The sequence below is a fragment of the Alnus glutinosa genome, chromosome 12, assembly GCF_958979055.1.
Source record: "Alnus glutinosa chromosome 12, dhAlnGlut1.1, whole genome shotgun sequence".
Classification (NCBI taxonomy): domain Eukaryota; kingdom Viridiplantae; phylum Streptophyta; class Magnoliopsida; order Fagales; family Betulaceae; genus Alnus; species Alnus glutinosa.
Window position 1 is genome coordinate 456,422 of NC_084897.1, and position 27,847 is coordinate 484,268.

Here is a 27,847-nt window from a genome sequence, read left to right on the forward strand (position 1 = left end):
TTTTTTTTTTTTTATTCAAATGTTTGAAGCCAAATCTACGCTCGTTCGCTGATTTATGTTAGACACGCGTCCTTTGGCCGAGTTCTCTGTCGCCGTCCGCCCCTGCTGCTGGTCGCACAGGTCACACCGATCGCCGGAGTTCGGCGCGTGGCCTGCACGCGCCAGAGGGGTTTTTGCTCTTTGGCGCGTGTGACGGTCACGCTCCGCCATTTTCTGGTCTTGCATGGTGGGGAGGGGGCTTACGACAGTTGTTCTTCGGCTGAGTGGTACTGGTGTCGGCGCGTGTTTCCCACGGGCCGCCAGTATCGGCGGAATCCGCCTGTCTCTTCTGCCGGCATTGGGTTGTAGTTTCTGTTTGAGTCTTTTGTTACGGTCTACCTTTGTAATTTTTAGACATTTTGGGATTGTTTGATGGCTTTCATGCTAGATCTGTCTCTCTTTTATGTGCTAGGTTGTGCTTTATTGTTCAGAAGGGGCTTAAAGTCTGTTCTTTGTAATGTTTATTTATTATTTGGGTAGCTGTTGTTTTTATATATTCTGGATCTTTTTACAGTCTACCTTTGGTAGCTGCTTTAAGTCGGGTTTTTTCCTGACTTAGTAGGTGGAGTTTCTTTATCTCTGGTCACTACGGGCAGTGATGTTTGCCTTCGGGCATGTATGAACTTCTCTTGTATTTGTATTGGCTTTTTTGGTCAAGTGTAATCCGTTTGGGGCTTATATTCGGAAATTAAAAAAAAAAAATGTGTGTTTCTCTACTCAATAGCTAAAACCCCAAAAAGGTCACATAAAAGCAAGAAAACAAATCTGACCACGCGAGTGCGAAAAAGGTTAGTTTAAGGGGAATCTCTGCGGGCAAAAAGCAACCTTTTATCCAACATATTGAAAAGCAATAGGAAGAACATGATTGTGGTGTGGGATTACAAAAAAAAAGTGCTGGTTTTACAGAAAGGGCATCAGAGTAATCTCGAGAAGTTTAGATTCCTCAGGTGGTGAAGGAAAAAAGATTTGTCTTACACTGTAGCATATAGTCAGCAGCCATTCTTGAGCTGACTAGCAAACACCCTGTTTAATTTTCTTATAAGATTTAACCTATAAACTAATCCTCCAACACACTCACTAGTAATAAATTTAAATAATAAATTTTCGGTGCAAATTCTACAAACATCTTAAACCCTAAACAGAATCTTCTGTAGAAAATTCTAAAAAAAAAACTAAAATATATGCAATCAAATGGTACCTAGATGAGGGATGCACAGTCCAGCAAGGGAGAGGGAGGTAGTGCGTCTGCGATGGAAAACAGTGAATGCGGCAAAGAGAGAGAGAGAGAGGGGCTAGTGATGTGTTGAGACTTGAGACGGAATGAGAAAATAGAGACGAGACTCGAGAAAGTTTTTTTTCTTTTTCTTTAAGGTTTAGGGTTTAGGGTTAGGAGACGATAATTTCACCCCACTATAACTATTTGTTGTTATGAACCTAATGCTCCGTTTGTTTCGGCGTAAAATGATTTCCGGAAAATGATTTCGGTATTTTACGGTGTTTGGTAGGGGCGAAAATAACGGTCAACGAAAATCATTTTCGGTTTGACCGTAAAACCTTCTTTAATTTTTGGAAAACGATTTACGGTTTTTAAAACCGTAAATCGTTTTCCAAAATTATATTCTTCGTCCTTACACGTACGTTTGATATCTGACTGTCCAAATCCTACAATAATCGGTCGTTCGAAAATAGGCAGCACCGGCCGGCATCATCAAGTCACTGGAATAATGCCGGCGTCGGAATCCGACCACCGGAATCCTGCCGGCTGCCGGAATCCGGCCGCTGGAATACCGCCAGCCGCCGAAATCCGGTTGCCGGAACACCGCCGGCCGCCGGAACCCGGCCTGATCTGACCGGATCCGGCCACACGATCCGGCCGGATCTGGCCGAAATGGCCGGGATCCGGCCGGATCTGACCGGATCGGCCACTGACCCCGCCGGATCCGGCCGGATCTGACCGAATCCGGCTACTGATCCGGCCGGATCTGGCCCAAATGGACGGAATCTGACGGGATCTGACCGGATTCGGCTACTGATCCGGCCGGATCTGGCCCAAATGGCCGGAATCCGGCGGGATCTGACCGGATCCGGCCACTGATCCTGCCGAGATCCTGCCAAAATGACCGGATCAGGCCGGATCTGACCGGGCCAGGAGGTGTCCTGCCGGAATCCGGCAATTTTGGCCGGATCCGGCCAAACATGTTCGCCGGATTCCGGCGACGGCGACCGGTCGTCGCCGGATTCCGGCGACAGTTACATTTTCACTTTTCGTAATTTTTTTGTGCGAACCAAACGCCGAAAAATATTTTCGAGAAAATAATTTCTTTTGAAATTGATTTCGTCGAAAATATTTTACGACGGAAACCATTTTACGTCGAAACAAACGGAGCATAAATGACACCCGACCCTAATTCTAGACATCTCTATTTCATCATCATCTGGTGTAGATCAATCAGGAGTTTCATTGTCATTAAATAGTAAATACTTTTGATGATCCATTCAATTGTTAAAGACAACATACAATCCCAATTAACTAACTACCCACTAATCCACTACACTTAAAATAAGTACTGTTGACCCAAATAACTGTAAGATAACTACTAACCCACAACATGAGACCCACTAAATACAACACCACTCTTTCAAGTAAAATAGCGTGGGAGTCAACTACAACACTTACCCATAACCCATGTCATAACAGTTGAAGGGAATATTTAATATTCAGACTTAATTATATACTAAGAGAAGGAATATTGAATCTTCCTTGGCCAAATTCCTCTAAACCGGTTGGATTTTTACCGGAGTCAACCTATAACGCCAAATTCATCGTTTGTTGCTCCAAAACTTGTCGGAAAACCCGAATTCCGGCCGATGAGGATCCGTGACCCGACCCGGGACAATTTTTGTGTGTTTTTCTTCAATTGATCGCGCAAAGGTATGTTTTCGGATGATTTATTTCAGTTTGAGGAAATTCTAGCTAGATTGTTGTGTATTGAGAATTTTTAAAATTAGGGTTCTAAGATGCTGAAAATTGGGTGTTTCCATAATTCGGCCTTAATATTTCGAAACTGATGAATGAGGATTGTTCATAGATGTTTTAATTACACGTAGGTTGATTGAAATTGCAATGGGTTCGATTAGTTTGAGAACTTTCGAAATTGAAGGTTGTTTACACATGGAAACTAGGGATTTCGGTTTTTGAATTCTAATTGCTTCAAATTGATGGATCTATTGTGTAACTAAAGGATTGGATTAAATGTATGAGCATTCAATAATGAATGGGTGTGGCTAATTTGAGTATAATGATCATATAGAGTCTTCATTTTGGGTGAAATTAGGGGATTTTGTAGAGTTTAAATGCATGTTCCTAAATTAATGGTTTATATACAAAATTGATGTATTGAATTAGTGTTCTAATGCATCAAACTAATTTGATGTTAGGGAGATTTGGATTAAAATGAGAGAAACGGACTTTTAGGGAATATGTTATATATACAGAGAAATTAGGTTTTGTGATCATGTAAGCTAGATATATATGGAGGTACGTAGATGAATGTGCAGAGAAGAAGATGAAAGTACAATGATACGTTGGAAAGAGACGTTGGGCATGAAGTTTCAAGTATGGAGAGTTGTGTAGTCAAATCTTGGGCAGTGAGTTCGGAATGGGTAATCATGCGTGATAAGTGTTAGGCTTTATGTTCATAAATCCATTCATTCAATCCATATTCTATTCTTACTCATTCATTCACTTCTATAATTCAAATGCAAGAAAATTTATGTTTGATTGAATACTTGGATATGAACATATTAAAATTAGTAAGGACTACGGAGAAATCCTTGGATATTGGTGTTTGTGCATGGGGTAAGTAGAATTGGTTAATTTGGGTTTTTTTTTTTTTTTTTTTTTTTTTTTTTTCCAAATACTTGAAAAGTTTTACAAGAATTAATGGTTGCTGGAAATTTGTTGTGTTATCTTGATATTATGTGTTCTATTATGACTTTTGTGTATATTTCAAATATTTAATGGTTCTTCATCTCTTTTTTTTTTTTTTTGATAAAAGGGTACTGCTTTCATTAAAACAAACCAAAGACCCAAAGGTCCCATTACAATGTTAAGGAATACCAATACTCCCTAAACAGAAAATCAGAATTAAGTTCTGATTTGGGAGCAAACTACCTAAAAAACACCCAAAGATTACAAGATCATACATTGGAAGCCACCCAACCAAATAAGCACCACTACTAAAAAAAGATGGCTGATCTACTCTAAAAAGCGAAAAACTCCAATAAAATCCAAGCATCTAACAGGTAGCTTGCAAATCTAACTAAATAATACAGCAACCGACAAACACCCCCACAAACGAAGATGGCCGGACCACTGCAACTAAGAAAACCAATGCAACCCAAACAGAGCCTCGGTGAAGTGAAGGAACGATCTTCCAAGAACCGCTGTCCGATGAGGGAAAGGAAGCCGGGAGAGTGGCGCGTGGCCATTACACGCTAGGAAGGTCTCTGGCGTGTGATTGCCACGCGCCGGTGAGGAGGGGGCGGTGGAGAACACACCGAACGTTGAGGGACTCGAAGGACGCTGGGGAACCCAAACGCGAGGTCGGTGTTGTGCAATTATGGAGAGAGAAGCGTAGATCTAGATCGAAAAATTTCGATCCAAACAAATCTTCCAAAAACACACAACACACGCCATCCTCCCCACGGAGCTCACCATTTTCAGTGAAACATCCACCATTTTGAATTTTTATATATATATATATATATATAAGTAAACTGTTTCAAACAATTCTGAAAGGAGAATGTTAAATTAACTAAAGAATTTTCAAAGGCATTATAGGAAATACAATGACAACATATGTAGCCAAACACAAGTTATACAACAGTCAATAAATCATTTATTTATGAAGAAAAATATTAATTTTTTTTTTCTTCAGAAAAAGTAAAAAAAACAACATACATTTATGTATTTGATTCCCTCTACCTTGCAAAATCAAAAGAGAAATAATTTAACAAGAAGATCATGCAGTTGAAGCATTTGTGTGAAGTGAAACCAAGGAGGAATAGAAGCCGTCCTTGATTTTAATCAAATTGTCATGCTTTCCTTTCTCTACTATGACTCCATTTTTAACCACTGCGATTACATCAGCATTCTTGATGGTGGATAATCGATGGGCTACAACAACCGTAGTCCGGTTAACCATGACTCGGTCCAATGCATCCTGAACCACTCTTTCGGATTCAGCATCTAGTGCACTCGTAGCCTCATCTAACAGTAATATCTTTGGACTTTTAATCATCGCTCGTGCAATGGCTACACGTTGTTTCTGCCCTCCGGACAATTGGACTCCACGTTCTCCAACTATGGTATCATAACCCTGCATTTTGCAAATTATAGTAAGCATATATATTTGTCAATTGATGAGGCTAATTATAATGAGGAGTAACAATTCGTGTTCATGTGTATGGTTCCGGTCATGTCGAGGCAGAAGTATAGGACTATATAAGTCAACCTCGGGTCAAACCTCTCAACCCTAATCCTCTTACTTTGCATTAGGTTAGTATAGGGTTCGAGTCGTATCGATGCATAAGTATAAGACTATATAAGTAAATTATAACTCAAACCATTTCATTAGGATCGTATTAAAAATTGTTAGCCTTAATTATAAGTTGACTATTTTGGAGGAGTAATGTTACTTTTCACACTCATTTATCACAGGACAAAAATTTCCTACAAAACGATTTGTAGGAAATTTCATACAACCCACATATAAGATTGACATGTATCTCTTAGCATGTGAGAAGCACATGTTGTTTTAATAGCATGTGATTTTCACATGCTTTTTTAGTAGTGTTAATACGAAAACATGTGTTTCTCACATGTTTAAATGACACATGTCACTCTTATATGTGGGTTGTATGAAATTCCCTACAAACCTATTTGTAAGAAATTTCTATCATTTATCACACACCCATTTCACACTGACTGACGTGGTGTGGGTTTTTTTTAAAAAAAAAAAAAAAAAAAAAAAAAAAAAAAAAAAAAAAAAAAAACTTAAAATACGCAATATAAACCGATATGAAATGGGTGCAATAAGTGAGCATGAAAAGTAGCATTATTCATTTTGGAGTAATAGTGCAGAGTCACTAGCATTTTTTCTGGGTTGATTAATACTAATGAGACAACTTTTAGTACAGTGCTTAATTTGTTTTGTCCTTACCTGTTGTAAGGCACTAATGAAGCTGTGAGCATTAGCCAACTCTGCTACGGCTACAATTTCTGCCTCAATTGCTTTTCCTTCCTTTCCATATGCAATGTTGGCACGGATAGTGTCATTGAACAAAATTGGCTCTTGACTTACAAGACCCATCTGCTGCCTCAACCACTTCACCTGAAACTTCTCAATTTCAACTCCATCAAGCCTAATATGACCAGAATCCGGATCATAAAATCTTTGCAACAATGAAACGATTGTAGATTTCCCACTCCCACTTTCTCCAACCAGGGCAACTGTCTGAAAGAAAAGATTGGATATCATATAATTTGGATTAGCAGTTGTAAAATGGGAAGCAAGTAACAATTTTTGTGGTTTTCTTTGTGCTAGTTGCTGGAAATGAATATCAAAAGTTTACCTTGCCGGAATGAATAGCCAAGCTGAGGTCTCGGAAAATCTGAACATCTGGCCTAGATGGATATTTAAAGCTTACATGACTAAGCTCAATTTCTCCCTTCAGATTATCCATTATCATGCCAGACTCATCACTTGGATCTATCTTTGACTTTCTGTCTACTATCGAAAATACGGAAGCAGCAGCATTCCCGGCTTTACCAGTATCTGGACCCATGGAGCTTGTCTGAGAAATTCCCATAGCAGCCATGGTTAAAGCAAAGAAAACCTGAAAACCAAATATCCCTTGTCTGATTATAAAGTTAACTTGGTCTGAATGAATCTCGTTTTAGATTTGTCCTGTTAGCAAAACACAAACTTTTGATAAGCTTGTTAAATAGAGAAGGAATATTTACTTGGAAAACATCTGAGAATGTTGCTCTTTTAGCCTCAACAAGTCGAGCACCTGCATAGAAACTGGAAGCATAGACAAGAAACAGCAAACTAAAAGATGTCCCATATCCTATTCCAGTGATCAAGCCTTGCCTTATCCCTGCCTGCCTTGGGCCTTCACATTTGGTTTTGTATAGATGCATCACCTTCTCTTCGGCACAGAAAGAAGCAACTGTTCTTATACTCCCAACTGCATCATTAGCAACTTGGCTTGCTTCCTCGTACATCATCTGCAACCATATAGACTTATATTTGGAGGACCCAACTTTGAAATTAATTAATTAGCTGTGCTTAAAATGGATGCTTGGATTTTTTTTGAACTAAAAGCTCTCAAGTGAGCAGGCTGTTCTCTGCATGACAATTGGTTGTTTTCAGATGGCTGAGTCCATGTTATTCAATCATGAACTTGTATAGCATGCTGGAGTCACAGAAAAAGATGAAGAAGAATAGGTTATTAGGTTTAAAGCAGACCTTTGCATCTTCACTGAATCCTTTCATGAACTTTAATTGAACATATCCATTGATTCCAATAAGAGGAATCAATGCAAGGACAATAAATGCCAACTGCCAACTTGCAACAAATGCAATGACCAAACCGGCAACTGCTGAAGCAATAACATGAAGCATCTGACCAAGTGCATCTCCAACAAGGGCACGCACTGTTGCTGCATCTGCTGAGAGCCTAGCACCAATTAAGCCACTTGAGTGCTCATGCTCATCAAACCAACCAATCTCCATGTGAACCAACTTCTCAAAACACATCACTCTTATACGTTCGATTAACTTACAACCAGCCACAGAAAGGAAGTATGCTCGTGCTGGAACTGACAGAAATGATACCACACCAAGGATCACAAACATTATTGCCCAAAAATTTGAATCCTTTCTCAGTTGATGAGGTGGTTCAAAAAATGATTTGATTACCCTCGACAGCAGTATGCCAAATAATGGAAGTATTGCGCCATTGATGACCGCAGCTATAGCCCCAAGAAGAAGAATTGGAATCTCTGGTTTGTTGAGGTAGGCAAGGCGGCGGATTGAGACCTTCGGAAACTTTTCTACTGGTTCTGCCACTGATTTATCATGGATGGGGACTTCTGTGGGCAAACCAAATGCTGTGAGAGAGAATGAACGGCCGCTGCTACCATTCAGCGATGATCCCCGACTTGAGGATCTTAGGAATGACTTTCTTTGACTGTTTCTCAGACTTGACTGTCTAAACAATTCAGAAGTAATTTCGGATTTGTTTTGATTGTCTGCAGCTTGTTCTGACTCCTTGTTTGCTTCTTGCAAGCGTATAAGCTGAAAGTATGCTCCCTCAGGATCCTTGACCAGTTCTGAGTGTGAACCTGATAATTGAGAAATATGTTTTTAGGTGATATTTATCTTCCATTCTGGAGTAATCCAAGGTTCCAGCGTTTATCAGAAAATGAAACAATGATCTGGGTATTTTCAAGATAAACTGAGTGGCAAAAAGCAATGCATTGTAGTACCATCAGCAAATTTCTTTTTCCTATGTCAAATTGTACCTTTTATCCAATATCAACAGCATAAACCATTGGGTCAAAAAGTTACAGAATTTATAGACAATGATGTAGGCATTTATATGTTGATGAAAAGTTCAGATTTGAGTCATGTCCCAAGAATGAGGTGCAATGTGGTTGGAAAGATGAAAGATTTAAGCTATGAAAAATCTAGACACTAGGTAAGATCTAGGTGATTGGCTTTTACATGTGAATGAGCAAAAGGAGTCTGGTATGGCTATACTGTACTATACCTTTTTCAACTATCTTTCCTCTGTGAATGACTGAAATCATATCGGCATTCCTCACCGTGCTCAAACGATGGGCAACAATGACAGTAGTTCGGTTGACCATAATCCTGTCCAATGCCTCTTGCACAATCCTTTCAGATTCTGCATCAAGTGCACTTGTGGCTTCATCCAGAAGTAAAATTCTTGGGTCTTTCAGAATTGCTCTTGCTATGGCAACTCTCTGCTTCTGACCACCAGAGAGCTGTGTTCCATGCTCACCAACCATGGTATCTAGTCCCTGGATGAGGAAGTTCAACATTAGAGCGTAAATCAACAATATCTATGATGATCAAGAAGAAGACACTCTTAAATTCCAATGAAGGGGGCCAAAAATTAAAACCTGAGGCAATTTATCAATAAATTTTGCAGCATTTGCAAGTTCAGCTGCAGTTCTTATCTCTTCAAATGTTGCACCATCCTTTCCGTATGCAATATTGTCCTTAATGCTGCAATCAAACAATACAGGTTCTTGGCTAACAAGACCAATTTTCCCTCTGATCCATTTAAGCTGGAAGTCTTTGATGTTAATGCCATCAATAAGAACTTCACCAGCCTGTGGGTCATAGAATCTCTCTATTAGACTGATCACTGTTGACTTCCCACTTCCACTTTGTCCAACCAAAGCTACAGTTGTGCCATTATGGATAGAAAGAGAGAATCCACTGAATATTTGCTCCTCTGGTCTGGCTGGATAACTGAAATCAACATCTCTCAGCTCTATATCTCCATTAATGTCATCCAATATTTTCCCCTTCATGTCAGAAGCATCTATCTCTGGCTTCCTCTTAATAGTCTCAAACATTTTATAAGCTGCAGCTTTACCAGCACCAAAGGCACTCATGCAAGGAGACGCCTGGCCTAGGGACCTGAAGCACGTGGTAGCAAAAGGCAAGAAATGAGTAAAGAAATGAACCAAAGAAGTTATACATACAAATGTGCATAATTTTATGAGTGTGCATGTTTCCTTCTTATCTAGGGAACAAAGCAGAAGAAATTTTCCATCCATGGGAACAGTGGGAATTATGTCTTTATTAGCATCTGTACATGCTGTTGGGAGCTAAAAAAAATATTCAAATTTCAACTTACATGGATCCAGTCAACACAGCCATAATCACGTTCAGCACATCACCCCCTTTGTATCCTTTTTCCAGTATCATCTTTGATCCAAACCATACTGCCATACCATAGCTGCTGAACATGACGAACATAAGCATGGCAAAACCTAATCCGGAAACCAAGCCTTCCTGAACCCCAGCTTTATAAGCAGTTCCTAGGAACTTTCTGTAATTAGTTATAGCTTTCTTCTCTCCGGTAAATGATGCAACCTAGATAAGAGCCAAGTTGTCGATATTAGAAGTTTTCTAGAAAATAACGGCAATGTTAAACACACTTTGCCGAGAGATAAAATACAAAACTCCCAACGCATACAAATAGTTCTAACAATATGACATACTGTTCTGATTGAGCTGATTGTCTGTTCAACTACATTTGCAGCATTTGCATAAGCACCCTGTCCATGGGATGCCGTCTTCGATATGAGGATGGACATAACACCACCAGATGCCACAAGAAGAGGAATTGAGGTTAACAAGACAAGGGTAAGAAGCCACCCTTTGAAAAATGCCACAATAAATCCCCCGATGAATGTTGATACCAGCTGCAGAAATTTCCCAACCTTCTCACCCATGGCATCTTGTATAAGAACAGTGTCACCAGACATTCTCCCAACAACCTCTCCAGTGTTTGTTTCTTTATCAAAGAAAGCCACATCTTGTCTCAAAATAGTCTTCAAATACAAACCCCTTATTCGTGCAGCCTGTCTCTCTCCTGTTACCATCCAGCAAGACACCTCTGACAAGAACGAGGACAAGTTTCTCATTTCTCAATGCCTTAATAGATGAAAGATTTTCTTTTATGCTTTAAAAATTTCAACTGACTTTGATTATGGAATGTACTTACGTAGGAATCCTGCAACACCAATCCCAGCTGCCAAGTAGACAAATTTTAAACAGACCTAAAACATTACCAGGAAACTAATCAATGTCATCTTCATATCTAAAAATTAGCATATCAGAAAGGGAAAGAGGAAAGGTTTAAATATTTTTCAACAGAAGCACTAGATAATAACATTGCTAGAAGTTAGATCGTATGTTTTAAAATTTTACTTCATCAGAAGTAGTTAGAACAAAACCAAATGTTCAGCTACAACTTTCCAGTGACAGATGGAAATTGATCTCAAAAGTTAAGCTTGTGGAACATAATTTTACCTTGGAAACTACACGAACGACGTCTTGGTTGTTCTGGTTAAATCCCAAAACATTAATCATTTCCCCGAAGAATATTGTCATAAGGGGCAGACCTAGCCCATTCCCAATGGCACCAATTGTGCCAACTATCATCAAGAAAACATCTCTCGAGTCTGCAAACGAGAAGAGCTTGAGAAAGGGAACAGTTTTGGTATTCTGTTCCTCTTTACTCTTCTTCAAGTCTTCTTCATCACCATTCATGTCAGGGCTTTTCTCTGCTTCTACACTGTCTTTTAATGTGGCGGCCTCATCATGCATATTTGGTCTTCTATTCAAGCCATTCTCTATCTCCATTTTCCAAACTCCAAAATGCTAATCCAATTGTCAACACAACTAACCACTGAAACGAACAACTTCAAAAATCATGGACTAACACAAGGATGATTAATGACAAAATGCCTCATGACAAAAGAAATACGAGCAGTCCAAAGGACCTGGCAAATCTTAGACAAAGATTAATTTAATAACTCAGAAAGTCAAAATCCTTGTTTATATTCCATAGTCCAATGTTCATATTGGCCTTGTTAAGGTAAATCAACAGAAGGCTAATATGTATGTAAATCAACAGAAGGCTAATGTCTATCAAGGCCCTTGTTAAGGTACTAATTTATTCACAACTAAATCAACTTACTACCAGACAATCTAGCCAAGATAATAATCGGAGGCACAAATTTAGTATTTTTATGAGTAAAAAAACACCATTTATTAGGATCCGTTTGGGTTTACGATTTAAAAATGTGATTTTTAAAAACGCAGTTAAGCGTTTGGCAAAATCGCAGTTTGACCTTTAAAATTGCAGTTTAGCTTTTAAAAAATTGTGCGTTTTCAAAAAAACATCCCCTTACCTATGATTTGAAAAAGGCATATTTTATGCGTTTTCAAATCGTAATTTGTTTAAGTACTGATTAAATGATTAAATTTACATCTTTCTATTAGTTTAAGCATTTGAGACAAGTGGTAATTTAATATTGTATCAAAACAGATGTTTTAAGCTCAAACCATGTTAGTTTCCAAACGATTTATTTTCTGTAATTTGGTTTAAAATCGCAATTTTGGTCTACAAAATCGCAATTCCAAACGCACCCTTATAACCGGCAAAAACAAATTGATGACTAAAAATTCCGATCAACCTAATCAAACATCAACAATACAACAAGCAACGATCCAATAGATAGAGAAAGAGAGAGAGAGAGAGAGAGAGAGAGAGAGATGCTTTTAGTATAGATTTCAAACAAACGGTGGGTGGGCAAGCAACATGATGAGTCAAACAAAGGGAAGAGGAATTAATGAATCTTCAGCACTTGTATGAGCCAAACGGGTTATGGAAATTTTGTACGGACGGCTCATATGCCAAAAATGAAGGAAAGGGACCTTTGGTGGGTGTAATCATGGATTATAGTGGGGAATTATTAATTGTGCTTTTGCCGCTGCTAGTGAACCAGAATCAGTATTCCACCAAGAGCTCTATGCTTTGTAATTGGTTGCGAAGATTTCAAAAGACAAGTGGGTAGTACAACAATATATGACTGTTGCTATCTACTTAAAGCCATGCAAAATTCAATCTAGATTGACAAGTTATTATTAATTTCTACGTGCTTATATGGGCAATGTTCATAGGGAGAGTGAACTTCCACTGGACATTTCTTTGCTGCTAATTACTATATATCCTCATCAAAGTCCTCTTCTTCAGGCACGAGGGTAACTAAAAAGGATGTACTTTTGCTAAAGATGAAATTCAGTAAAAGTACTTTACCTGTTTGTGGTAAAAGAGAGGAAAAAGCGATGAAACTTTTGCTCTTTTCTTTGACAGAATCAAAATCTCTGCAGCCCCGTGGCACCCATCTACATCAAATGCTCTGCAAAACTAAAGCTGCCATTAATATCATCATTCTACAAACATATATAGTGGGGCCTTCATATCATAACCCGTATGCCAAAAACAACCAACGAAAGAAGAAATGAGCTGTTGATGAGAAAAATTCATTCACCGAAAGGTCAAAGGAATACCTGAAACTGCCTGTTTATGGGATTCAGGAGCCGAACATAACTGCACGTCGTGGATGCTGTGCTTGAGATATGCCAGCACATTATATGTCTTTTCCATTGGTTGGTCTGTAAGCATCATATCATTTATAAATTATTATTAAATACACTTCTACAGTAATAACCATAAGAAGCCATAGCTAAATTACTTGGCCAAAGAGGGGTCAGTTTCACTTAGTGGCCACTTCATAGTTGCTTATCGAAGAAAATAAGTCCCACATGCATGCTTCACTGTGACATACAGCTTTATCTTCTTCTGCAATCAAATAAAATATACAGGTTTCTTCTTGGAAAGGCAACTGCGTGTTTTTAATTATAGTTTGTTTATTTATAAACGGGTGAAACAAGTTGACTATAGAACCCTCACCAACCATGAAATGCTCATTAACCCTTTTTTTTTTTCCTTCTTTTTCCTGAATATTTTAGAGCAGATTGATATTGCAAGATTTTCTACTGAAATGACAAATGGGAAAAAGACATATATTAGAAGCAATCTTGGCGGATACTCATCATGCTCATAAGGCCTGTCAATATTAACTACTAAGCAAATTTATCTGTCAATATCTGCATTCGTGTCTCTTTATTCAATTTAGGTGCAAACGTGGGGATTTCTCTTTTACCCCCACAAGTTATGGAGATCTCCATAAACCGCCATTCAATCAATCTACTGCAGCTTGAAAATAAAGTTTTTTTCTCAAAAGATATGTTTGTATACACATCCATCTCTTGTCCATTTTTTACCTATCTCTTTTGTAAATTCATTATTGAATATGTGGGACTACTTGTTCGTTCCATTGGAACCATATATTCGATGATATATTTGCTCATTTCTTGTATATAGATAGATAAGAGATGGGCAAAAAATGAAAACCAAATATTTCTCTTTTCTCAAAAGCTCTTTCTGGATATAAAAGTTCTATTTCCCAATACAATTTCAAACAGACTATTAATTAGCAATATCCGAGAGTACCTTTTATAATACAGACCTCGTCATGGCCACGTCACGCAAGAAAGACTAGTCAATTTAAAATTCTTTTAAATTACTTATAAAGCCTAACCTCACTTAGTAAGAAATTAATGTGAGACTTAGCACTCCTGAGTACTTTTTATAATTCAATCGCTCTATATTTATATGCACTATTTATCTTTCTGAAATATCTCATGGAATCAAGATTTTGCAAGACATATCCCTTTTCATTTCACACTAGCTAGATCGAATTGATTTTACTCGGATTAAGAAGGCTGTTGATGAAGAGATCGAACAAGGACAACAGAGATACATTAATGGTCAATGGAAATAGAGTGCAATATTTAATTAAGATGACCAAATCAACAAAACATTGAATTTAAATGTTGCTAGTAGTACTCACGTATGACTATAATTCCCTTCAGGGTTAGGTAAGCGAATATCTTTCTATTATTTAATTAACCTACAACAATGATACTTACGAAAGAGGTAATTAAAAAACAAATATGCTTAGAGTGAGGGTGCTACTAATTGCATTATAAGAATTTTATTTATAAATTGACGTGACAATTTATGTCGTTTAGTCGTATAAGGTCATCGACACGGTAAGTAACCGTGACAAGATTGGATTTTTCTTGATTTTAATTAAGAGAATTAGTCTTTACTACTCTGAAGGGTTAAACAGATATTGTTAATTTAGTATGATGAACATTGGATTTTTGTCAATTGTCGCTGAGTGGGTTTCATGCTCAGCTATATAATTGGGCAACCATTATTAAATTATTGACTATTAAGCTCTTTCCCTAGCTATTAAAATCAACTACTCCTCTGGCTCTATCAAACCATCGCCATCGGGTGAGGATTCTCTTCTTAAATTATGTGAATTTAGGTCGTTTCGTATATCGAACGACATGAAAAATACTACATATTAAAAATATGACATGTTAATAATAATAATTAAGTATATTTTTATCGGGTTCTTACATTTTATGTTGTATAAAGCTTTGAGCAAGAAACTACATTTTGGTTTAGTAAAAAAGAAGCATTTTTTCGAAAGTGAAAAAAAAAAAAATTGGAATTTTTTTTTTTTAGTTGCCTCGATAACATGTCATAACTTTAATACGTATCATTTTTCATGTTCGATGTAAAAAAGGGCTTAAATTCACATAATTTGATAATCTAAGAGCAAGAAACTGCCTTTTGGTTTAGTAAAAAAGAAGCATCTTTTCAAAAGTATCTTTTCAAAAGTGAAGAAGAAAAAAAACAAAAAATGCCTTTCGGAATTTTTTTTTTTTTTTGTTTAGTTGCCTTGATAAGAGCATTCCTAATAGCCTCATCAAAATAGCTTTTTATTTATTTTGGTGAGCCAATTTGATGAAAATACTAAAATACCACTCCCAGCAGCCTCACCATTTTAACCAAAAAGTTTTGATGAGTGAAATTACTCATCAACTCACTCACCAATTTTGTTTCACATTTCTTTCACACATGATCAGCACACTTTTTTTCCTTTTTTCTCTCATTTTCTTCTCTCATCTCCCATCTCTCTCACACGATAATGTCCTTATTTCATGGACATGAAGGATTCTTTGCAAAAAGATTAAATAGAGAAAAAATAAAGAAATATGAAAAAATATTATTTTAATGAAATAGTGATAATAAATAGTTAACATGGTGAGGTTGCTGGAAGAATTTTAAAAAAAATGGCTAACCAGAATAAAGAAAAGTGATTTTTAGCTACTTTGGTGAGTAAAATTTGATGAGACTATTAGGAATGCTCTAACATGTCATAACTTTAATATGTAGCATTTTTTATGTTGTTCGATGTAAAAAACGACTTTAAATTCACAAAATTTGAGAATCTAAAATTTCCTAATCCATCGCGATCAGCTTTGTCAATAGAAAATCTTTATCGGATTTCTTAAAGCTATCGTTTACTTAAAAGTTAAAATTTCTGTGATCCCTCCTTCAAACTGACATGACCACTCTTAACCATCTAGTAAGGGCTAACCTTAGCCAATATGACTCGGTGGAGATTGGTTAATCCTTCATTGCCATGTCATTGTATTATTTCATTCATCCATATAAAATAATTACAGCTAAGTAATATTACTTTTCATTAGCTTAATACCTACACAGATCCGGCTTAACAACAGCACGTCTGTTGTAATAAAAATTAACGATCTGGATCAGGATTTCATATTACTTTATTGAAGGGCTCATCTTACAGAGAGGCCTTTGCCGCTCGAGGAGTTTGTTGTGCCGGCACGTTTGCTAACGAGCGGAATTTTTTTCGGGAGCAATATTAATGTTGGGAAAAGAGCTCGGTTCTCGAGTTATTAACAAGTTGGTAGGGGGGTGTACACGAGCTGAGTTTGAGCGAGCAGAGCTTGTTCGAGTTCGGCTCGTTTAAGTTTTTTTTTAGCTCTAGGTCAAACTCGTGACAAGCAGCATTTCTGTGCTCGAGCTTGGCTCGCTAAGGAGTCAACCCTGTGCTAGTTCAAACTTGAACTCAATCATATTGGTCAAGCTCGAGTTTGAGTACTCAGCTTGAGCTCAGCAAGGGTGGAAACATTTTGAATAAGGAGCACATAATGTGAGGGTGATATGGTATTTTTCTTAAATTTTTGTCTTCTAGAACAAGACCCATTTTTAAGCTATGTTTGTTTCGACCTAAATACCTTTTCTAGAAAAGATTTTCACTATTTTTCGGTGTTTGATATGATCGAAAATCTTGTTCAAACTAAAGACATTTTCGATTAACCAGAAAAACCCCATTTAAGCTGCGTACACTGATTTCCCTTTTTTATTTATTTAAACTATTTTTTTAGTTTAAGGTTCTCCTTCTCGACCCTAGTACCCGACCTCCTCCTTGCGCTCCTCTCTCTCTCATTTCATTTTCAGCCACTAGAGGTTGCCGGAAGCCGTCATCGTTGCTGTCTTTGATTTTTCGTACAAGCCAAACGCTGATAAATGTTTTCAGTTAAAATTATTTTTCTAAAAAAAATGATAACATTTTTCAATAGAAAACATTTTACATATAGAAACAGACAAAGCCTTAATAAATTAGTATTTTCAAAATAGGAAACCAAAGGAAGGATTCTCTTACCCTCCCTACAGTCCATCATAATATTCGTTACGCAAGCACATACCACAATCATGCATTGAATTTGTGTTTAATTTGATCACAAAAGATTCTAATGAAGCCCTTCATTTCTTAGTAATATGATTATCATATGAACATCATTTTCCCTCTAAACTCCACAAAAATTGTCACTGGATGCTGACAAGATTTGATCAGCAATCCAAAACAATTAAATACATAATTTTGAAACCATTAATAATAATTAAAAAAAAAAATCTAAAATAGGAACAATTATGAAATACAAAAAGAAGCTGATCATGTAGTTGAAGCACTGGAGTGAAGTGCCACTAGGGAGGCATAAAATCCATCCCTGATATTAATCAAAGTTTCATGCTTTCCTTTCTCCACAATTACTCCATTTTTAACCACTGCAATCACATCTGCATTCTTGATTGTGGATAACCGATGAGCCACAACAACTGTAGTCCGGTTAATCATGACTCGGTCTAATGCATCTTGAACCACTTTCTCAGACTCAGCATCTAGTGCACTGGTAGCCTCATCTAATAGTAATATTTTTGGACTTTTAACTATAGCTCGTGCTATGGCGACGCGTTGCTTCTGCCCGCCAGACAACTGCACTCCTCGCTCTCCGACCGTGGTATCGTAACCCTGCATTTTGCATTTTTGCAAGACATAGGATTAAAGCACACACATTTGCAAATAAAGAGAGACTCAATGGTAAACTTTTAGCAATGAAAATAAGAAGGATTTTGAAAATTAACCTGTTGTAAGCTACTAATAAACTTGTGGGCATTGGCCAGCTCTGATGCAGCTATAATTTCTGCCTCAGTTGCAGATCCTTCCTTTCCATACGCAATGTTGGCGCGGATGGTTTCATTGAACAAAATTGGTTCTTGGCTCACAAGTCCCATCTGTTGCCTCAGCCACTTGAGTTGGAATTTTTGTATTTCAGTTCCATCGAGGGTAATATGACCAGAATCAGGATCATAAAATCTTTGCAACAACGAGACCACAGTGGATTTTCCGCTGCCACTTTCTCCGACCAGGGCAACAGTCTAAAGAAAGATATTAAGACCAATATGATTTGAACTTGATCAGCTAGTTTAAAATTAAATACTGATACTTATGAAGTTAAAAAAAACACAATCCTATCATTAAACTTTACCTTGCCAGAATGAATAGCCAAGCTGAGGTCTCGAAAGATTTGAACATCTGGCCTAGATGGGTATTTAAAGGTTACATGACGAAGCTCAATTTCACCCTTTACATCATCTAATTTCATGCCGGACTCCTCACTTGAGTCTATCTTTGACTTTCGGTCCACTATGGAAAATATGGAAGCGGCAGCAGTCTTGGCTTTGCCAGAATCAGGAGCAAAGGAGCTTGATTGAGAAATTCCCATGGCTGCCATGGTTAAGGCAAAGAAAACCTGCAAACCATACACGTACACTTCTCAAAGTTACTAAAAGATCATTTGTGAGAGTGAATTCACCAATCTTAAGGTTTCAAACATCTTGTTATAGTAAGTAATCGAAATATCATTGACAATTTTTGATGCATATGGGAAGAATATTTACCCGGAAAACGTCTGAGAACGTTGCTTTGCCAGCCTTAACAAGTCGAGCTCCTGCATAGAAACTGGTTGCATACATAGCAAACAGCAAGAAGAAAGATAGCCCAAATCCAGTTCCACTGACCAAGCCTTGCCTTATCCCCGACTTCATAGGGCCTTCACATTTCCTTTTGTATAATTGCATCACCTTCTCTTCAGCACAGAAAGAAGAAACTGTTCTTATACTTCCAACTGCGTCATTAGCAACCTGGCTTGCTTCCTCGTACTTCATCTGCAACCATTCATAATAAATCAACTCGTAAAGAAGATTTCTACAACATCATCAACTTCAGGTAAAATGAAGAAGCACTTTCCTAAGTAGCTGTGTCTGGATTGGTAAAATCAACAATATCTTGGTGTTTTCAAATACTTTTCCCCTAAATCTTGGACAAAATTTGAACTTTTTTCTTCATTCTTTTTGAGATGAAAATGCTTAATGTTTAGCATGCTGGAATCATGAATAGCGGAGGCAGTAGTGTTAGAGCATACCTTTGCATCTGCGCTGAATCCTTTCATGAACTTCACTTGAACAAATCCATTAAGGCCAATCAGAGGAATCAACACAAGGATAATTAGAGCCAATTGCCAGCTTGCAACAAAAGCAATGACCAACCCAGCAACTGCTGAAGAAGCATTTTCCACCATGATGCCAAGTGCATCCCCAACTAACGCACGAACTGATGCTGCATCTGCTGACAACCTTGCACCAATTGTACCACTTGAGTGCTCAGGCTCATCGAACCAACCTACCTCCATGTGAACCACCTTCTCAAAGCACATTACTCTAATACGTTGGATTAATTTACACCCAGCCACAGCAAAGAAGTATGACCGTGCCGGAATCACTAGTAATGATATTAGACCAAGGACCATAAACATTATTGCCCAAAATTTTGAATCCTTTTTTAGTTCGGCAGGTGGTTCGAAAAATGTTTTGATAACACTGGAAATTAGTAAACCAAAAATTGGAAATATTAAACCATTGATGATTGCAGCTATGGCTCCAATTATAAGCATTGGAAACTCAGGCTTGTTGAGATAGGCAAGGCGGCGGAGTGACACCTTTGGTGTTTTTTCTGTGGATAGTGGAGGATTTTCTTGTTCTGCCCATGCAATGTCCGGTCCATTAACTCCTGTTGGTAAGCCAAATGATACAGAGAATGAGCGGCGGCTACTATTTCCGGCTCCAGATGAACCCCGACTTATGGATCTTGGGATTGACATTCTTTGACTTGAATGTCTACCAGATTCCAATGTAATTTCTGATTTGTTTTGATCGTCTAAAGCTTGTTCTGACTCTTTATTTACTTCCTGCAAACGTATAAGCTGAGAGTATGCTCCTTCAGGATCCCTGAGTAGTTCTGAGTGTGAGCCTGGTCAATTGAGAGAGACATTATAATTCAGAAACATAAGTCAAATCTCTTTGACAGCAAGGTGTGAAATCTGGGACCCCATTGTTACTTGTATCCAAGACTTGTTTAAGATTCAAAAACTAATTATGAAATAGGATGCATGCATGCCTGTATTTGTTAGATACCTTTTTCAACCATCTTTCCTCTGTGAATGACTGCAATCATATTAGCATTCCTTATTGTGCTCAAACGATGGGCAACAACAACAGTTGTCCGGTTGATCATAATCCTGTCCAATGCCTCTTGCACTATCCTCTCAGATTCTGAATCAAGTGCACTTGTAGCTTCATCCAAAAGTAAGATTCGTGGGTCTTTCAGAATTGCTCTTGCAATGGCAATCCTTTGCTTCTGTCCACCAGACAACTGCGTTCCATGCTCACCAACCATGGTATCTAATCCCTGGAAGTGAATTTAAAAATCCCAAAGTAAATTGACAATTTTTCTGAAAATGAATATGAACCAAAGGTCTTAAAGTATAACGTAGACAGAAAATTTGTACCTGTGGCAACTTATCGATGAATTTGGCAGCATTTGCAAGTTCAGTTGCTGCTCTTATCTCTTCAATAGTTGCGCCATCCTTTCCATAAGCAATGTTATCCTTAATGCTGGATGCAAATAACACAGGTTCCTGGCTGACAAGACCAATTTTCTCCCTAATCCATTTAAGCTGATACTCTTTGAGGTTAATGCCATCTATAAGAACTTCACCAGCCAGAGGATCATAGAATCTCTCTATCAGACTAATCACTGTTGACTTCCCACTTCCACTTTGCCCAACCAAAGCTGCAGTTGTGCCACTCGCGATAGAAAGAGAGAATCCATCGAATATTTGCTCATCGGGTCTGCTCGGATAGCTGAAATAAACATCCCTTAACTCTATATCTCCATGAATGTCATCCAATATCCTTCCCTTTGTGTCATAAGCATCTATTTCTGGCTTCCTCTCTATAGTTTCAAACATTTTAAATGCTGCAGCTCGACCAGCGGCAAATGCACTCATGCAGGGTGATGCCTGGCCTAGAGACCTGAAATATCAAAAAGCAATAAAAAGAGATAAATAATTAAGAAACTATGATTTACAAATTTCCAATACATGCATTGACATGTTTAGCTAGCTTGTGATGAAACCAAACCAGAAGGAACTTTCCCTCTAAATGGTACAATTAGGATTGTAACTATAATAGCATATGAACATGCTACTGGAAGAAAAACAAAACAAGAAATGCAACTCACATGGAACCAGTTAACACAGCAAAAATCACGGTCAGCACTTGACCCCCATTATATCCTTTTTCCAGTATCATCTTTGCACCAAACCATATAGCCAAAGCATAACTACAGAACAACACTAACATAACCGTGCCAAGACCAAATCCTGAAGCCAAGCCTTCATGAACACCCGATTTGTAAGCTTTCACAAGAAATTTGTTGTAACTAGTAATAGCTTTCTTCTCACCGGTGAATGATGCAACCTAGAAAGGGACCAAAGTTTAAGATATCATAACTGGAATAAACTGACACGCTATATTGAAACATATACACCAAATATCCCAGGCATGTGTTTAGTTATGACAACATAACATACCGTTCTAATTGAGCCTATTGTCTGTTCAACTACATTTGCTGCTTTCCCATAGGCACTTTGTCCAGTGGATGCCATCTTGGATATGATCAAGGACATAACTCCACCAGATACCACAAGAAGAGGAATAGAGGATAACATGACAAGGGTTAGAAGCCACCCTTTTACAAATGCTATTATAAAGCCTCCTAGGAACGATGACATCAGCTGCACAAATTTTCCAACCTGTACAAACAGAGTTGTTAAACCCCAGGATCATGGGCACAAAGATGTATGAAGTTCAGGATCATGGCATTTGATGTAATTGTAGAGGCATTGTAGTACCTTCTCACCCATTGCATCTTGTATGAGGACAGTGTCACCGGACATTCTCCCAACAACCTCTCCGGTGTTTGTTTCCTTATCAAAAAATGCAACATCTTGTCTCAATATAGTCTTCAGATACAAACCCCTTATTCGTGCAGCCTGTCTCTCCCCTGTGACCATCCAACAAGCCACCTCTGACAAACAACAAACACACATTTCTCAACTCAATAACTGATACTGATGAACAAAGAATATCTGTAAGCAATAAAAACTTTAAAATGATTGGAGAAAATGATATGTACTTACGGAGGAAGGCTGCCACAGCCGCTCCCAGCCCCAAGTAGACAAATTTCAGAGCAACCTATTTTCAAGGAACCCAATTTGTAATATCTTTCATATCCCAATTGTAAGTTGTCAGGAAAGAAAGAACAGGGTTGGTAATATGTCTCTTGGCATGGCTTAATTTGCAATTCAAGCTCCAGTAGTTTATGATACAACTAGCTGGAATATATCCAATTCTAAACTCCAAAAGGTATTTGCAATCATAAAATCAAAACTTCAAATATGACATATTTCAGTGAAAAGATTCAACCTTCAAAAATGAAGCTTTTGCTGGGAATTCTTACCTTGGAAACTACTTTAACCACCTCGTTGTTGTTCTGGTTCTGTCCAAAAGAATTGATCAAATCCCCAAATAACACAGTCATAAGAGGCATGCATGCCCCATTCCCGATGGCACCAATTGTGCCGAGGATCATCAGCAAAATATCAGTGGAATCTGCGAACGAGAACAGTTTGTGAAATTGAACAGTGTTAGTTTTCTCATCTCCTTTGCTCTTCTTTGAGTCTTCTTGATCATCAATAATGCCGGATGTTTTCTCTGCTTCTGCATTGCCTTTTGATGTGGTGGCTTGATCTGTATTTGTTTGGCCATCCAAGCCATTCTCTACCGCCATATTATCAAATCTGAGATACAAATCCAATTTCCAGCTACTTTATTCAGGATAAACAGAATTTATATATATATATATATATATATATAGCTCCCGCAGGACACAGATAATGTCTGAAATCAGCAAACTAAGGAAATGTTTTGCAATATTTTCTACGTAACTAACTGATCAAATCCAAGACCCTTGGTAATATTCTATAAATTTACATTTTTAATATCCTAATCTAATAGTAAAGTACTCCACCGATAGAGAGAGCCGGCAATTGTAGATTGAGACAATAGATATGATCATTCCCAGACACAGACAGAAAGTAAATCAACTGGAAGCTAAAATGCCAATCAAGGCCCTTGTTTGTACTCCCCAGAAGTTACAAATTCAGTACCTTTAAAAATCTTGATCAGACCAAGTAAATAATCAAATTGATTCCTACCAAAATCTCCCACCGAGTTCAAAGAAAAAACAAAGATGACAACAAGAGAGAAAGAGAGAGGTGGTTTATTCTTGTCTTATAAAAGTAAAACGTTGAAAATTCAAAAAGAAAAAACAAAAAGGGTGGCCATGAAGCATAAGAAATGAAGGAATAAATCTCTGTTCTGTTTTGGTAGGATCTCCGCAACCCAATGGTTCCTGCCAAAAAGAAAAGACTCTGAAAAACAGAAAGTTTCCTGTCAAGAGGAACGGCCGTTGTCTTGTTTAGTTGTATATCTGTTTAGCCAGAGGTACCAAATTTGTATAGGATAGCTGCTACTCTGTTGCATGCTATTTAGAGGATTTTTTGTGTTTTTTTTTTTGGCTTGTTTGCCCGATTTTGTAGGGGTTCTAGCAAGTATGCCAGAGTGTGTAGGATTCTTTGTTTGACTGTTAATAAAATTCATTCATTCATAAAAATAATAAAAAAATAAATAAAAAAAAATGATAAGATAACCCCATCTGCCAAAATGAAGGACAAAAGAGAAGGATCAAAATTGTACCTGAAACGGACCAGTGTCAGAGATCCAGGGGTGATGAACTTAAAATTGCACTTTTAAGGATGCTCTCTATCTCTTGAGCTGTTCTTAAGGACATTTATATGCACTTGTCTTTGCTTGGAGTCCAAGCATAAGCATTCGACTCGCCTTCGGGTGACCTGTTGCCTCCTGCCATTAATGGAAGGTAGATGACAGTCAAAGCTGTTCATAGTCAAAGATGCCGGTTTTTTACTTTAATTGTCAACCAATTTTTAATTTTTAATTTTTTTTATTCTTTTTGACTGTTAAATACGTTTCTTTCTTCTCTTTGCCTCCAAGTTTCGAGTACATATCTTCTTGGAAATTACAAACGGGGCCTAAGTACGCGATCATAATGTATATAAAAAGATTCTATTAAAACAAAGTACAGAACACAACTTTGACACGCTACTCTCGGACCGGCCGGCTTCCTTTTTCACGTATAATTTTCTTTTCTTTTCTTTTCTAACTGTATAATGGTTTTTTTATATGTTTAAGAACTATTTAATTGCATTTTTTAATGTTTTGGTTAGAATTTAGATGCCCATCCCGTCAAATGAAATAAAGTTCAAACAAAAGATAAACCCACCGTACAACATGATAACATCAGTGCAAATGGATGACACCTATTTTCCTCTGAGTTTGGCTTAAATGATGTAATAAAAATAAAAATAAAAAATTATTTTACATTTTTTGGTAATTTTCTAACGGTTTAAGTTTAATTTCACTTTCTATTTTCATAAATAAATAAATAAATAAATAAACCTAAACCGTTAAAAAGTATTCCCCCAAGGTTGATAAAAAAAGCAGTGACAGAATCAAACATTGAGAATTTGAAGAGGCTAAAAATTAAAAAATAAAAATAAAAATTAAAGATAAAATTTATTTTTAAAGAAAAAACTTGGGGCTTGGGGGTCGGGGGACCAAGCCCCCTCCCGCCCTGAATAGCTCCGCCAATGGTAAAAAGATAAAATGACCTTAAAATTTTTTTAATAAGACAAAAATATATTTATAAATTCCATTAAAAAAAAAAAACAAAAACAAAAACTTCAAAAAAAAAAAAGAAAAAGAAAAAATGGGGGTGGTTATGCGTAACTGAAAATGATTAAAAATAAATAAAACCAAGGGGTTAGCTCTCTTTTTTTATAATTTTTTAGTTTTTTATATTTTTTATAATATATTTTTTCATATAATTATAAAGAATTTTTTTGGCAAACGTATTGCATCGTTTAGCCAACGTTTTTGGCTTTGCTTTTACTTCTCCGGTTCTCCAAAAAAAAAAAAAAAAAAAAAAAAATTAACAACTAATCAAAATTATTATCAAACAATTTTTTTATTTTTTTATTTTTTATTTTTGGTTACTTTTCGCTCAAAAAACTTAAAATCTTATTTCACATTTTTTATATAATGTCAATCACTTTCTTTCTTCTAATGGAGTGATGGCGTTATGACAGAAAGACAAAAAGAAAGCAACCCCATCCGTTATCCAGAAGGTTGGTATCCATCCACTAGTGGCCATTTGCGATTGTATTGTACTCGCTCTTTGATTGGGCAACTTAGAGCTAGAACGGCAATCTTCTAGAAGCTTGAGAGAGTGGGGATTTGAGTCCCAACAGTTGAACCACTCGCGATATATTTATCAATTTTTTTTTATTCTTTACGTTTATTTTTATTTTTTTTATTTCTTTTTTCCGTTGCTTTAATGATTCTTTACGTTAATGTTAGCATGGGAACCGCTCAAGCATGACATTCTACCAACTACCAATCAGGACGCCGGACCCCGTGTCAAATAGTATGACCGTCGATCCTATGGTGGTCCATCGCTGGATTCGTTTTTCTGTTTTTTTTCTTCTTATTAGACGTAAGCATATAAATAAATTAAAGTAAAAAAATACATAAACAATCTATATAATTGGCCTAATTTATAAAATCACTTTATGTAGTATGATATCAAAATGAATTCAAAAGTTTTTAGAATATGCCAAAAAAAAAAAAATTAGTTTGATGACACGCCAGCACCAATAATTAAACGATATGTGTAACTCTTAATAAAAAAAAATATTAAAAATTTCAATATTTTTTAAAAAATAAAATAAAAAATGAAAGGCGTGTCTACTGGTTGGGCATCCACCCCCAACCCATAAGGGTGGCCCCGCGTCGGAAACGATCATCTCCATTTTATTTGAAATAGAGAGGAGCAAATTAGGCAAATATGAGGAGAAAAATTGTCTTAAATTTAATATTTAGACAGTTTTGCCATTCTTTTAACACTGAGTAACTCCTCTCAATTTCATTTGAAATAAAAAGAATCATTTTTCCCTGCGATACTCCAGAGGTGGCCGAGGGTGGCACGCAACCACCCATAGCTTAATCTAGGAGTGGCCTACTAACCACCACCATTTTGATCTAGGGCGGAGCTTAATCTAGGGGCCACCCCCATGGGATGGGGTGGCTCCCAGGTCACCCATTTAATTTTTTTTCTTTTATTTAAAAAAATAAAAATGAATTTTGTTAATTTTATATATTTATATTTTTTATTAAAAGTGACCCAAGTCATTTAATTATCGGTGTTCGTGCAGCACCTAACGGAATCTGTTAAATGTTTTAATAGAATTTGACTACAGAAGCTAAATTAAATTTTTTTTTTTTAGTATATTTAAGGGACTTTTGAATTTACTATGATACCACGTGAAAGCAATTTGTAAATTATGTCTATCATAAGACCTAATTTTACATTTTTTTCTATAAATAAATTATTAGCTCTTGACAATACGACCTTGCTTCCCATTTTCTGGGTCTAATACATTTTTCTATATATTTAGCTCTTGACAACACGACCTTACTTTCCATTTTCTACTTCTAATACTTTTTATATATATATATATATTTATTGTACGATTACTTAAGTCATTGGTGCACATAATATTCCTCTTGCTTCCTATTTCCTGATTCTAAAACATTTTTATATACAATTATTGTACGACTATTATAATTTAAGTATTAATTTGGTTCACCTAATCCTCTTGCTTCCTATTTCCTGCTTCTAATACATTTTTCTATATAATTATTGCACGACTACAATGTCATTGTTGTACTTATACTTTTGGACTCACACTAAAAGAAATTAAATAAAATTAATGATTGAACAGAAAGGACATGGCTCTTAACTATTGCCTTCATCCATCCGTTCTAGAGAGTTTAAAGTCTTTTAAAAGTGGTAGATAAAATTAAAATTAAATAAATTTAAAAAAAAAAAAAAAAAAAAAAAATTAAAGAGCTCACTAATTAGAGAGGTTGGTCAACAAAAACTGCGCGCCATACGGAGACGGAGGGTGTTAACTCACTAACGATGCTCGATGACGTGGTTGGCTTAAAACTTTTGAGCACCGTGAAGTTCAAAAAAGGTAAGCTGCATCTTTTATCAACATAATAAGTAATCAAGTATGATTACGACCTCTAATCGTGGAGCATAAGATAGGCAGTTACCTTTTGTGCTTGTGATTGGATCGATTGCCATGTCAATGACACAACCCATGTCATCAATCATCATCATCATCAAATACTTGCGCACTCGGAAATAGATGGACATGTAATGTGAATGGCAAGTTTGATTGTCAACCACGCCATCATGCAAACCGAAGAAATTAAGGCGAGA

General features: G+C 36.9%; 2 protein-coding genes and 1 long non-coding RNA gene across 5 annotated transcripts; 1 reads left to right on the forward strand and 2 right to left on the reverse strand.

The window, feature by feature from the left end:
• Nucleotides 1-2,714: 2,714 nt before the first annotated feature.
• LOC133851832 (uncharacterized) lies at nt 2,715-8,437 on the forward strand. Its single transcript, XR_009895844.1, has 2 exons — nt 2,715-2,971; nt 6,648-8,437. It is a non-coding gene; the product is annotated as an uncharacterized LOC133851832 (long non-coding RNA).
• On the reverse strand, nt 4,918-13,431 carry LOC133851831 (ABC transporter B family member 21-like). 2 transcript variants are annotated; one of them, XM_062288425.1, is made up of 14 exons: nt 13,415-13,431; nt 13,230-13,334; nt 12,976-13,078; nt 11,184-11,562; nt 10,876-10,930; nt 10,370-10,767; nt 10,003-10,241; nt 9,257-9,782; nt 8,881-9,154; nt 7,575-8,452; nt 7,067-7,333; nt 6,676-6,939; nt 6,264-6,557; nt 4,918-5,420 (listed from the first exon to the last, which is right to left on the reverse strand). In XM_062288425.1, the coding sequence occupies exons 4-14, from the start codon at nt 11,514-11,516 to the stop codon at nt 5,064-5,066; spliced, it is 3,885 nt and encodes a 1,294-aa protein (XP_062144409.1). In that variant the 5' UTR covers nt 11,517-11,562; nt 12,976-13,078; nt 13,230-13,334; nt 13,415-13,431; the 3' UTR covers nt 4,918-5,063. The 2 variants fall into 2 exon arrangements, with proteins under 2 accessions (XP_062144409.1, XP_062144410.1); XM_062288426.1 differs by lacking the exons at nt 13,230-13,334; nt 13,415-13,431 and having other exon boundaries at nt 12,976-13,190.
• Nucleotides 13,432-17,425: 3,994 nt separating this feature from the next.
• LOC133852759 (ABC transporter B family member 11-like) lies at nt 17,426-24,331 on the reverse strand. 2 transcript variants are annotated; one of them, XM_062289506.1, is made up of 13 exons: nt 24,178-24,331; nt 22,880-23,219; nt 22,560-22,614; nt 22,272-22,447; nt 21,951-22,172; nt 21,599-21,837; nt 20,865-21,390; nt 20,491-20,764; nt 19,443-20,326; nt 18,919-19,185; nt 18,507-18,770; nt 18,103-18,396; nt 17,426-17,989 (listed from the first exon to the last, which is right to left on the reverse strand). In XM_062289506.1, exons 2-13 carry the CDS (start codon nt 23,207-23,209, stop codon nt 17,633-17,635), a joined length of 3,888 nt encoding a protein of 1,295 aa, XP_062145490.1. In that variant the 5' UTR covers nt 23,210-23,219; nt 24,178-24,331; the 3' UTR covers nt 17,426-17,632. The 2 variants fall into 2 exon arrangements, with proteins under 2 accessions (XP_062145490.1, XP_062145491.1); XM_062289507.1 differs by lacking the exon at nt 24,178-24,331 and adding an exon at nt 23,589-23,701.
• Nucleotides 24,332-27,847: the final 3,516 nt, after the last annotated feature.